This window comes from Protomyctophum parallelum (assembly GCF_964188405.1).
Source record: "Protomyctophum parallelum genome assembly, chromosome: 18".
Taxonomy (NCBI): domain Eukaryota; kingdom Metazoa; phylum Chordata; class Actinopteri; order Myctophiformes; family Myctophidae; genus Protomyctophum; species Protomyctophum parallelum.
This window is the reverse complement of record NC_139716.1, coordinates 19,160,522-19,174,508: the sequence shown is the minus strand read 5'-3', so window position 1 is coordinate 19,174,508 and position 13,987 is coordinate 19,160,522. Positions and strand designations below refer to the sequence as shown.

Genomic DNA, 13,987 nt, shown 5'->3' with positions numbered 1-13,987 from the left:
GCTTCTAAAAAAAAGTTTGTCTTTTAAGGTTGTTTTACCGTGTTTTTAAAAAGCCGTTAGTCCAGCCTTCCGGACATGTGAGGTAAATATGTAATACAACAGGGAAGGTGTGGAGGGCATTGGTTCTAGGAGAAGTCTTGCACCCATTAAGTGTTTGTAGTTCCTGTATTTATTGAGCACAATGGCTTTCATTGCTGCTTTTACGTAGCCTTTGTTTCACAAGTCAAAAAGATGTAAAAGTCTCACAATGATTTGTAATAATGGTTGCTTTGTCTTACTGTTTATTTATTTATTTATTTGTTAAGAAGCCATTTTATTTGAACTTCTGTGATATTGCATTTTTATAAAGCACTTATTGTAGCTTGATGCTTTTAACCTTACTTTTCAAGGGAGTGTAAAATACGTGTTGGGGGAATATGTGATCTGTTGTTGCGTTGAGGTGTACAAAGAACTTCTCGCTATTTTTTTAAACTCGTGTGGATTTTGTCCATTGTTGGTTTCTGGCATCTTTGAAAGACTGTGTGCAAGTATAAGGTGTCCATTTGAATGAAGCTCAACCAAACTCCGGTATTCTCTAGTCTGGCAGTTGTTTGCCTCGGTTGTCTTGTTTTTGTGGCATTCTTCGTTTCTGTTCTCTCAATGACAGATGTTTCGGCTGGCTCCCACAATTTTGGAATGTTGCCACTTAACAGTCTGTACTTAAGAATCTCTGAAAACGAGTGTAAAATAAAGCGGATGTCACATGGAATTTAAACTATTCCAATGATTATGCAAAATATCATAAATTGTGATTATGTAATAATTGTGACAGACCTACAGGAAACCAAATTGGCTAAATTCAATGATTGGTTGAATACCCCTCTGGTCTGAAGAGCAGATGACAGCTTCCTGTTCTCAATATTACCAGGTGGAATTGAATTACACTCCTCATGGCATTCCAAGATTGTGGAAAAGATAGTCTGGCTTGAGAGACTACCCTCTTTCAGTTTATCACAATACACTGAAGCATTTCACAGCTTTTGTATGCTAGCGATTAGTGGTGTAACGATACATTTTAACAGCGATACGTATCACGATACATGGTTGACGATACGATACATGGACGATATTGGTTCATTATGGTGATCCGATACGATTCAATGATTTGAAATCATTACAGTAACTATTTAAAATACATCGACATTATTTTAAATTAAGTAATTAAACCCTTCATTTTTCTTCAAAAAATTGCTATTATACCACGCACAAAAATGCAGTATTGATACAATTCGATACCGATTATTTCCATTGCAAAACGATGCGATACGATACATAGTCAATGTTGCCGTTTTCATTTCGATATACTTCGATTCTTGAAATTATATCGTTACACCCCTACTAGTGATTTGTGATTTTCCACTAATTACTGCAAAATACTATACATGTAAAAACATCTTGTGCCCCTTTGTTAAACTACTGTATATTGGTGGGCCAGAATTCAATCTACTGAATTCAAGCTTCCTTGTGCCTGTAGACTTTCACCATTATAGAAATCAATTGGACTGCAAATAGGTGGTACCACTTAAAAGATCCAGGCTGGTGTGTGGCCTGTCGGTTTCTTTACAGCCGAGGATAAAGTAGTCAATGTGGACTATGCAACTGTAACATGATGATCAAGCAGAAAATAATCTTTCCCCCTCATTGTGGGCTATGAACTTTGACTGAAATGTCCATATTTAGGTTCAGGAAGGAAGGACATTCATCTCAGATAAGATAACATAAAAGTTTGATTGATACCTGCGAGGGAAATTCCAGGACCATCATCTCCTGCGCTACTTGCAGCTGCCATCTCTTTGTTGACCACTCTGTGGCTGGAAGAACCTAGTATCCTGGCTGAGATATGGGACAAAAGGTTTGCATATCGTCGCCGACTGTCATACAGAAACATGAACTCCTACTCTACTGGAAGCCCCGATAGGTCCCATGTTAGACCCAGACATGTCGAGTAGTTTAAACTTTTATGATTCAAATGTCATCTATAGACTTATAGCAGATGAGATTTAAAACGGACCATTTTCAAAAACGTCCATGGCCATAATCACAAATGTGATGGCCGTTTTTAGCCCAAGGAGTGTTTTTTGTGCAAAACTAATGCTTGGAATGGATTCAGAATGATGAAAACCCCGCTAGTAGTTTCACATGATACTAAAGAATTACGACATTTTGCCATTTCTTTGCCTTATATAGGTTGTTAATGGTATGGTCACATATTATGCTAATTACTCAAATTGCTCAATGTGCAACTTTTAGCAACCAAGCTGAATTTCATTCATTATGCAGGCTATAGATAACATTTCTATGATAAAAGTTTAGACTACTCACCATTTCTGGATTCATGGAATTTCCAGTAGACTATTATTCCAACTGTATGTTTAATTTTGGTCAATGCCCATACAAGAGTGTCATGAAAATGGCCATTCTACAAGCTCACAAAACCCGTGATTCATTCTGAGCTTCTAGATCGGATATATTCACAATTTCTGAAAAGATTATGTTCTATTTCCAATTTTGGACATACAAGGTTTCCGGCCGACAGTGACAATATTGAAGTTCATGTGAGCGTGTGTGTCTGTTATTAAAAAGGCAGGGCAGAATGGCCCGGATGCAACCACAATTTTCTGTAATAAAAACAAAAACAAAAACAAAAAAGAAGAGGGAAAACACTATTGGCCTTAAGAAGTAATTAGTCTACATTTTGAAACGTATGATTGAGTAAGTATGCAACACTGCAATAACATGTCAGTGACTGAATTCTTTTCCTACTTTAAATAAAATGTGAAAAAAGGAACCAGGGATGGTGCTTTGCGTTCTGTGATGTTTGTCTCTGCCCGGCCGGAAACTGTTTTCGTGTGTCCGTCCGTCAGTCTGGGCAGCTAATCTCCAGCAGTTTGACCGATGGGCGTGAAACTGTGCGCATACTCCCAGGAGGTCAATGAAGAACCTCTGCCCCATATTTTTCACATCAGCATGTTATAGCACCACCAGAGGCAAAAAAGAAAAAATATATATTGCTACTACAAATTTTGTCCAACACACAAATCGGTATACACATTATCTCCAGTATGTCGGGAGTGGCTAATTGTCGGTATCGGCCGGTAACAAAGACCCCCAAGAAAGTGTTCCAAATCTTCTAAATGTCATTAACATATATTTCTTTGCAAAAAGGGTGAAGTGTCCCTTTAACCACACGACTTGCCGCACCCAAACCGTGCAAAAACGAATGCGCTGAGTTAGCGGTCCCCGGGATCGAAACCATGAACTTTTGGTCCAAAGGCGAGAGCTCTACCGACTGAGCTACCAAACCCGCACATTATCTCTAATGGTCATGTAATCAAGACGCATCGGTCTGATTTTTTTCATATTCTATTATTGGCTAAGATTGGCTTCCAAAGTTTGGCGTACGATTTCTGAGAACTTTGCACCCCTCAAAGGTTTGGCCCGAAGGTTTGGCCCAAAGGTTTGGCGAAGCGGTGCACGCACACTCCCTAGAGGCCAGTTTTGCAAAGCTTTGCTGGGCAACAATGGGCTACCTGGCCTGGCTCTGAGAAGCACATTCTCTAGTCATGTCTGTTTTTTTGGTTGTTGAAACATGCAGAAACACAATGAAAGTTGTCAAACGGAACTTTCGTATGTGCATACTGTCTTTGTCGGTTTATTATTGTTTTTTTAACAAATGAGGAAGATATGATTTTAATGTTAAGTAACAGCCTGTACAACGCAACATACAGAAAATGAAAGAAAAATAAAATAATACAAATTAAATCTTGTACAAAGCAGCACTGGGCCATAAATAACCCATACATTTTCACATTTTGATTGGACGTTGCAAGATTCCTCTATCCAACCCCAATGATTTTCAGTTTATTAAAACTGAAAACTGTCCGAGAAATCACAACTTCCTTTGTTCAATCTGTCATATCAGTGACTTGGAAAACATGAGGGGATCTTACATAATGTACGGTATGTAGTAATGGAAAAAACAAGTCTAATATCTAATTGGCAACATATAACAGAATGGCTAAGTAGATATGCTTTGGAAAGCTGTTGACATACAATCAGTCGTTGGGTGAATATGTTTGAATAAATCGGGGTATGGTACGTGTGTAAATCTTTGTGAATGAACGGGAGTTAGCGAATGAGCGAAACAGTCCACAAAACAAACTGCAAAGCCCTAATGAAATCACATTCACAATGTAAACATCGGCATTAGGACCTTGACTCTTGCTATCGGAGGAGCACTCGGATTTCCCGATGAGGGACTGACTGCTCAGCGAGCGTTCCTGCAACGCGGTAATGAGTCAGAGCGAGGATATGAATTATGAAGGGAAGAAATGTAAACAAGGGGTAAAGTCGAGGGTGGGGTGGGTGACGTGGTAACCCACATTATTTTGTGAAACAAACCACCATAACGTGCCAGTCCTTCCACAGTGCAAGCCAGGGGTGTTCCACTGAGAGGAAGGGGGGGGGGGGGGGTGTCAGAAAACAGAAAACCAACAGGACAAACAGGATGCAGGAGATGACAAGCAGAGAAGACGAACACACAAGTTATACGTGTAAACATTTGTCGTTTTCCTCCAGTTGTGTAATTCCACACAACTATTCCAGAAAGCCAAAGGACTCTCTTCGCTATTCTCTTCAGAGTTCTCAAATTCCAACCAATTGTCCGTTGTCCAATTGTTGTTTGGACAGTTGCCGCTCTTTTTCACAATTTCTCTTTGCCCTATGTTTCGGTGTTTAATAAATCTGACGGTCCTTGAGCGAGCACAGAATGGCAGATGAAGGTTGTTGGGCTTTCACAGGCTATGGTCCGCAAGAGTTGGAACACGTGTTCTGGACCAGGTTGTCCGTGGAGTATCAAGAGCAGTTGTTCCAAAAATAAAGGGACAGATCGAGAATAGATGATGGGTGTATAAATAAGTGCAAGTGGGGAAGAAAAAGCTGCTTAACGGATTGTGGTAGGGTAGAACAAAAGGTTTGAGACGAACGGGAAAATACTAAAAAAGGTGCGAACAAAGAAAATAATAAACGCCACAAATTTAACAATCGTCAAGATGGTAAGTTGCTTTAAAAATTGCCCACGAGTGTCCGAAACATAAAGTGCAGGCAGTGTCTGTTCTTCTCGGAAACCTTCATAGTCCCCCACCCATTAAAAATGTCCAGGAGCAAAGAACCAAAACTTAAAAAAGAAAAAGCTCAATTGTCAACAATCCACAGCAGGACACGAAATTCCAGAAGAGTCTTTAGCTCAAGGCAGGGGGTTGGATATTGGTTGTCGATTTAACAGTAGAAGGTGTACCACAGGGCTGCGTACCTGAGGATCTTCTCATTCTTTGACTCCTTCCCCCCCTTCCTCTCGCGTCTCCTCTCTCACTCTACCCGGACAAGCAGTCCATAGAGAAGCGTTCCGCCTTGCTCCTTGGTGATCCACTCGATCTCTGTGTTGCTGAAGCGGGGATCCAAGGACTCGCTGGGATCCAGCGACTGGGGTCCCACCTTGTAGGATCCTGGCCGAACACACACCTGGAATCCCACCTGAGCTTGGTGGCGACGGTGAGAGCGAGGGTCCTGAAATCTAAGAACGGAGAACAATAACGGTCAAAATTCATATTCGAAGAGATGAAGAAGAGAGCCGAGAAGCAAGTGTTTATGCCCCATCGTAGGATAGTGTTGTGCACCGAAAATAGCCAATATACTGTACAGTACAAGCTCACAATGGGTCGCGGATGCAACGCATTGTGAGCTTGTGGATCATCTCATTTTGGTGCGCAACACAATCGTACGATAAAGTATAAATATTAGGGCAACAGGTTTTTATAATGATAATAAAAATCACACCTGTGTGAAGTGAGGGGTGTTCTTATCATGACATAAAATAGACAGTCTATTTGCTCAGACACTATGACATGACGTTTTCCATTCATTGTCAATGGGAATTTAATTTGTGTAGGACAAAGTTTGTGAACATACACTAAAAGCTGGATATAGCTGCAAAAAATGCACTTTGTGTGAAGTAAGAGGTGCAGCGAGGGCACTATTTTAGTATTTATATTAGCCAGAACATGACGTCTTACGTTGTCATTTACTTCCCTAAACAAACATTAAAGTTCAGACTTGGCCCGGCGACGGGGAATTTATAATTAGGCTATAAACCCAAAAAAAGTCCATAGACTTGGCCGACCTATGACGTAATTTTGGAAAGCCATGCATTGGAGGGGCTAGCGCCCCTCAAAAAATGATGACGTACTGCACTTTGGGGGCAAAGATCTCCAGGCCAGAGTAGCGCATGGTGGGAGAAAGCTGCACCCTGGGGACCTCCCTGTCAGGAGCACTGTTCTCCTCTGGCTCACTGTATCCGTTTGGCCCTTCTGTCTTCACTGGAGACACCGAGAAGACTGACGACGTGCCTGCACCAACACAAACATTACAACATCACACGTGAGTTCCTTTCAGCCATTTGAAGCGATCGGAATGCTGAACATGGATTGAGCTTGTGGCACGCATTGCTATTTTCAACGCGGAACGTCATTGTACGATGGAACATAAATTAATCACAGAAAAAAAAAACTTTTTTAAAGATTACATAATTGTTTTGTTTTTTATATAAATCTTTTTTATCCCACAATTTTGCAACCCATTTTTTTCACCCAGTGTCAATTATCTAATGTAATCCTGTGCGCTGCACTTCCTCTGCCAACCTGGGGAGAGCAACAGACTGACCTCATGCTTCCTTCTAGTCCAAGCCGCTTCTTTTCACCTGACAGAGGGGAGTTTCCCCGTTTGGAAGCGTGTGGAAGTAACACGTTATTCCAGCCAGTTCATTTCCCCTCCATCAGGTGCCCCGGTTGAAGGGAACATGATTTTGATAGCAAAATAGCTAAACAAATTTAAAGAACCGATCTACAAGCTCGTAGATTTGCTATTTTCACAATATTTATTTGTGGAACTGAGTTAAACAACATTTAATGCCTCATCTCCTACAATTCCAAGTGCTTGTCAGGGTGTTTGAACTGGGGACAAACCAATATGATTGGGGGGGGGGGGGGGGGTCGAGGCTTGAAAAGGTCGAGAACCACTAAACTAACCAACCAGAGTATGTAGCCTACCAGACAATAGTTGACTGTGGTCCAGAGTCCGTCGCAGGGCTCCTACACTGGTGCCATGGTAGGCTATGTGCCACTTCTTCAATGCATTAGAGACCTCACAGTGGGCCTTGATCCTGCACAGACAGAGTATGACGCATGTTAAGTACATGATGTTGTATGCACTGACAATGCATGGAATAAAGCAACGTTTTATCTCATGACTAAAAATGTAAAGATGATGTTTAGGTATTATCATTCTAAACCTATGTTGGCTGCTGTTCTACATACAACCAACCAGGTGAAGAAATCACAGGTTGAAGCATTAACCTTTGCTTTTAATGACATTTTTGAGACCATTCATGTTAATGGAAGATAACGTGTATTCTATTGCTGGTTTTAGACCATTTTAAATTCTTTCAAATTAAAATAACCAATGGCCAAAATATCGGATCTACAAGATCACAACACGCTGCGACGTGCTGTGAGCTTGTAGATCGGCTATTCTCGGTGTACGACATGCTTTCACAGAAGACATGCTGGGTTCTATGGAACAGTCGTGGTGACTGAGAACCTTAAGCCCTGACCTGAGGGCAAAGCGGCACCATCCAAAGGGCAAGGCATAGTCGCGGGGCGGCTCTCCTCTCTTGTAGTAGGCCTCGTCACCCCGCAACTTGTGGCAAGACTCACAGTAGCACAGGTTGTACTTAGCATCCTCATTGAAATAACCATCTTGAAGGGAGAGAAGAGGAGGAGAAGAAAATTAGCTTGTGAAAATACCGTTAACCGAACGCTAAAGGAGATTAGAAACACACAAAAAAGGCAGAAGCAGTGTTGATTTTGTCAACTAAAACAATGACGATTCGTTTTCTTTGTACAATGATCAATTGAGTCAAAAATTAAAACTAGACTAAAATGTTTGGGAGGAGTGAATCCAGAAGAAGAGATCCAGTAGAACTAAATAGACAAGTAATTTTATGTTTTGCGCTCTGAAAATAGCCGATCTACAAGCTCACAATGCGTCGCAACAAGGTGCATTGTGAGCTTGTAGATCGGCTATTTTCAGAGTGCAACCAAATGTAAAATCAGGCATTATGACGCCATCAAGGCCTGCCAATTATTATTTTTTAAGATTTGTTTTTGGCTTTTTTTGCCTTTATTTCTAGATACAAGTCAAGACTGACAGGAAAGAGGGAGAGAGAGAAGGGGAGACATGCAGCAACGGTCGTCATGAACGGAACTCGAACACACAACGCACTGTCAGGCCAAAGCCTATATGTGGCATGTGCCTGGACTACTTGGCCAGCGGGCTCCCGGCCAAAATACATGTTTGTCGACAAAATCAACAATACATTTAGTTGACTAAACACTTTGTCTGATTAGTCGACTAAAACTAAAATGGAACAGTTTGACGGCCGCTAATTGTTTAATCCAGGGTTCGACTGAAATAATTCAGTGTATGCTCTAAAGGTAATCAAACAATCTCGGCAGTGTAGAATATTTGATTAAAATGCGGGTTACGCGTTTTATGGAGTCAAACTGTTCAAAGACCACGACTAAAACGACAGGCAGAAGGCCTGTGATGAACGACACAGCTTGGAGGTGATTTGTCTAAATCAGTGGTTTTCAACCCTTTTCATGTCAAGGTCCATTATTTATTCTGCATTTGAGCCACGGACCACGATGATATTTTAGCCTTGCAGACCCAAAACTAAAGAATATGTCCACATTTCCATGCTGTAATGTTGGTACCATAGGAGACATAACAGGCAAACGATCAGAATAACAATTATTCTACATTCTCTTATTGTGTAGACTTCTGGTAAATTGAGTAATGCAGATGTATAACAATAATTTAACTCTTGAGCGTAAAGTTAAACCAAATGGACCGTACTTCATTTTACGCTCTGAAGAGTTACAGATCAAATAAGGGTCCACTTGGTTACCAACTCTCCATCAATTAGCTGGGGACCCTTTGGAACCCCCTCAAGGACCCCTGGTGGTCCAGTCTACCTTACCTGGTAACGTCAGCAGGTCCATGAAGCGTGAACACAACGCCTGGTACTCGCAGGTCTTGTTGGGGTTGACCTCTGGAGGGGGCGTCCAGCACACACTCTCTTTGATCCCTGGATGGCGTACAATCAAAGCATGGTCAAACACTGAAGTACCGCTAAACTTTGGAAATAAGGGTCCTTTAGACCTTTCTATGACCACGGACCGGCTTACAGTTCATAAAATGTTTGCGGACCGGTATGGTTGAGGGGTGGGGGAGCGGGGGTACGTCGCGCATTATCTATAAATGCACCAAGTCTCTGTGTGTGTGTGTGTGTGTGTACAACTGTTCCACACCCCCACAGGGAGTGCAGTGCCCGGTGTCGAGTCGGTCGCACCCACGGTTGTCCAGAACCGCCACAAATTGTCTCTGCCCAGGCTCTGGACAGGGCCCTTTCCCAGTGTCTATATGGAGCTGGCCTGTTCTGACATCTTTCTGACGTCTGCATAGACTCCATATTTGGGCATGCCTGACAAAGAACTCCATATATGGGGATAAAAGGGAAGGGACACAGACATATCTGGGTGGGGCATGCATTTCCAACACTGGCCTCAAGTAGCCTACCCGCTGCTATATGATTAAATCACAACATAATGTTATATAATTTTCATCTCATCGAACTATAAATGCATTAAGTCTCTGTGTACGTACGTACGCCGTTCACGTTTTAAGATTTTCGGTCTTATCGGCTAAAATGGGGGGGAACATTTTCGATGACGTCCCACCGAAAAATAACATTGAATGTTGCGCAACAGACGCTCCCAGCCTGTGGATCGATGCGATCGGTTTTGATATCAATAAATCTCTGTCCTTTTATCAATATCCGTCCTGAGTGCTGGGCGTTACCAATTAATCAATTGGTAACGCCCAGCACTCAGGACGGAGAACTCCGTCCTTTCCGCTCGGGTGTTAAATGCCATTAACAATGAATGGAGAATTTCCATCATATGTTGACAAGCAAATCGGTATTTTGGTTAAATTCCCATTAACAATGAATGGAGAATTTACATCATATGTGTCTGAGCAAATCGGTAGTTTTGTCCCATTAACAATGAAGCCTGAAGCTGTTTTAGCTATTTCGGTCCTGTGCCTTTACTCATGCATATTTGGACATGATTGATCTGGTCATGGCGACCTCATCATGACGACAGGAGCAACTCAACTGGACAGTAAAAACGGCAAGCACGGAAGGTCCCAGTCACTCATCGGAATTATTGGTATTTCAGTATTATTGTCTAATACTACGCTAGACTATATCTAGAACCACCGCTATAGTTCCTGAAATCACTGAATCACCGGGAAAGACAATCTCTGACTAAATGATTGAACACCAATAACCAATTATCCAACTGGCTTCCTTCAACTACGTTATTCCTGTCCAGTCCCCCTTTTTCATTAAGCTGTGACCCAGCAACAAATTAACTATGGCACGATGCACGAAGTGGATGATGTGGGGTGTAGTTGATATTCTTTGTCTCTCCCTTGCGTTCCTGCCAGTATTCATCCTCCTTAGTAGTGAACCTTACCACAGGAAAGTCGACTGTACTGACAGAAGCATCCAAAAGCCTATGCGAAAGGGCACCATAGGCAACAAAGCATGGATGGCCATCAATGTACTCCCCGCTGCAGTATTCGGAATAGGAGAACTGTTCACCAACTGGTCCCATTTCAACCAGTCATTCTACAAGATAGCAACCATCTTCATGTTAGGATCCTTCACCAACAGTTCGCTGACTTACCTGGCCAAGTTCTTCACAGGCCATTTGCGACCAGACTACTTTGCCCAGTGTGACCTCCTGAAAGACCTGAAAGACCTGGATGCTAAATGCAAGAATGGACTTTTCCCGGAATTTCCTGACTGTTGGCTCGATCCTAAATATAAAACAGACTTGAGGTTATCGTTCTACTCCTTTCACGCCTCACACGTTATGTACTACATGGTCTTCATGGCATTTTATTTTGAGGCTCGCATGCAGGGCAGGGTGTGGATGCGTCTGCTCAGACCCACCATCCAGTTCAACCTGTTACTGATCGCTGTATGGGTTGGATACACACGCGTGTTTGACAACAGAAGCAGCTTGACCGATGTGTTGATGGGATTGCTGCAAGGAGCCTTCCTCGCCATACTCTTCGTTCGTTTCTCCCCAGAGCTATTTAAGCTTCCAGAAGGCCCGGCAGAGTAATGAACAACTCGAACATGGACATACCTTGCGTGAGTGAGTCCTTGTTGACCTAAATGATACCACAGTGATGATATGCAACACGGAAGTAACAGACTCAAAGCCGTTTATAAACCACTTGGTATTCTCTTCTCACGTACCAGTGGGACATGTCCTGTGTACCAGCACCAATACTCATACCAGTGGTTGGGAACCTCTGCTTTAGACTTTAACAAGGTGCCTCGTTAAAAAAACTGAAACCTCCGCTTCAACTACAAATCAGAACGTACATAACAAACATGGGGTCTAATAAAGACACGGCCTGCTGGTAGGGTACACAAGTAATCTGGCGCCCCTCTGTATTTGCGTGCTTAGCCAAGGACAGCCACGGCTCTATGCACACACTTCTGGGCCGCTTCCCTACTTCCTTCACAGGTGTTACCGATGATACTAATTCAAGGGATTGTGGGAAAGTTTTTGTAATTTTTCTTCATTTTTTTAAGTTTTCTGAGCTCAATTGCACCCAAAAAACATTTAGTAGATTTTCTGCGTTCTACGTTTGGTAATCGTGTTTTGTTTTTGTTTATTAACAGTTTGCAGAACTCAATACAAGAACTGTTAACAGTGAGTGGACGACACCATAGAGCATTACACTTGTTTACGATAGGGCCCACCATTTTCAATCCATCAAAACATTTAGAGACGTACGAATATACACAACTATATAGTCAAAAGGAAATCATCATAGGAGGTAAAAAGGGAAAAGAAACATACAGTGAGGGGGAACAGGGGTGGGTGGGGGATTCAGACTTCCCAGTCTGTCAAAGTGGGCAGGGGTGAGGTGGGTTCGGGGAGTGAGGCCAAGTAGTAGCCTGCCCAGTTTGTTTTGGGAAGTCTGGAGCCAGTTTTAAGGGCCTTAGAGGTGCTGTGGTACCAGGAGGTGCAAGCGTAGTCGAAGAAACCTTGTACGAGGGCTCCTGTTAAGGTCTTCAAGGTGTTTTTGTTGACCAGTGAGGAGATCCTGTATAGGAATCTTGTTCTTTGGTACCCTGCAGTATCCTGTACCTGTGTATTAAATTATAGTAAACTATACTATTAGTAACTAATACTATTATACTAAAAAGGATAAAGGTGAAGGGAAAAGAGACCTTTTTACAGTACACCCCACACACACACACACACAGAGTTTGGATGTGTCTTACCGTCAACCATGTCAGCCTTCTCCATGTCACCCTGGAAGCGGGCCTCACCACTCTCGCCACCAACAGCCGGCACGTTGTTAGTGACTATGGTGACCTGCCATCACATACCGCACCATTAGCACTGGCATAATGGGTTAGGTTGCACATATCGTTGCTGTCAGGAGGAAACCACCTATCTCCATTTTTGAGGGGTTTTTTTCAGTGCTGTTGAACACCCTTTATGTCTGTGTGTCATTTCACAAATACTGAACCAATGGAAAGTAGTAAAAAACGCTTTGGACAAAACCTCTTAAATCCATTGACCAAACTCCATTGTCAAACTCCACCACTCTCCCCTCTCATATACGTAATTGACAATATATAAAGTCACAACACTAACTTTGACGAGGCAGTATTGCTTTGTTTTCCAAATATAAGGTTTTCTGAAATTTCCTGAAAAATGGATACATTTCATTTCCTGAAACATGAACATTTTGGAGTTAGGTGGTTTCTCCTCAACAGCAGAGCTATACAGTACAATATAGGCATTTAGCAGACGGAGGGATTTAGCATGCTGAATATCAACCGTGGTTAAAGGAGCATTCAGTGATTTGGGAAAAACCCCGGTCCGCCCCGGTTGCACAAGATGTGCACATGCACACACTACAGTGGGGGGACACGCACACCAAGGCCCGCCCCCACTCGATCATGATTGGCGGAAGGCCCCTCTCTCTCCCGATTGGATGAAGGCCGGGCCACCTAGCAAAAACCGAAACCTACGGTTTTTTGACCCCAGGGGTTTAACTGGGGACAGGGAGGAACTCCTTATATGGTCAGCACACTCTATAGTAGGGAGGATTATCACAACAAAACAAAAAACAAGTGATATTTGAATTAAGTAAAATCACTGAATATACCTTTAATCTAAAAGAGGTGAATAGTAACTGTATCAGTAGTGCATAGAGTTAGACTACAGTATCCAGGATGCATTGCCTGCAAGATTATTATTATTATTATTAGAGATGACCAGATACTGTATTGTTATCGGAAAAGTATAGGTATCGGCCCTTATTTGTCATATCGGTTCATATCGGTATCGGCGAATATGCCAGTCTAACCACCGATCCAACACAGGGGTAAGGGGTTGACCCTATGGCTGATAAAAAAAATGTAGGGGCATGTGGAGTTTGCTTTCGAGTTGCCCAAACTGTAAGTGCACATAGAGTGTGGAGTCTGCTATAAAGACAACATGAGATACTGTATATAGCTAAATAGCTATAAACACAAATCGGATGGGGAACGAAAAGATCGGGACATCCCTAATTATTATATATATATATTTTTACCAAACATGTTAACAGATAAACAAGAATGAATGCATCCTTCTTTCCCACCGTTTACATTTACAAACCAGACTTTCACAAAGAAGTTCCGGGTACAGATAAAGTACATTAATCCAAAACAATTCAGGGAACA

At 42.3% G+C, this 13,987-nt stretch overlaps 1 protein-coding gene across 3 annotated transcripts in view; it reads right to left on the bottom strand.

The window, feature by feature from the left end:
- Positions 1 to 3,676: 3,676 nt before the first annotated feature.
- The window catches only part of neurl4 (neuralized E3 ubiquitin protein ligase 4), a 31,948-nt gene continuing 21,637 nt past the window's right edge, over positions 3,677 to 13,987 (bottom strand). For all 3 annotated transcript variants that reach the window (XM_083789281.1, XM_083789282.1, XM_083789283.1), the window contains 6 exons: positions 12,533 to 12,626; positions 9,137 to 9,244; positions 7,706 to 7,850; positions 7,143 to 7,255; positions 6,284 to 6,443; positions 3,677 to 5,611 (listed from right to left, as the gene is read on the bottom strand). In XM_083789281.1, the coding sequence (XP_083645407.1) occupies positions 5,407 to 5,611; positions 6,284 to 6,443; positions 7,143 to 7,255; positions 7,706 to 7,850; positions 9,137 to 9,244; positions 12,533 to 12,626 (825 nt within the window). In that variant the 3' untranslated portion in view covers positions 3,677 to 5,406. The remainder of the gene's footprint in view (positions 5,612 to 6,283; positions 6,444 to 7,142; positions 7,256 to 7,705; positions 7,851 to 9,136; positions 9,245 to 12,532; positions 12,627 to 13,987) is intronic.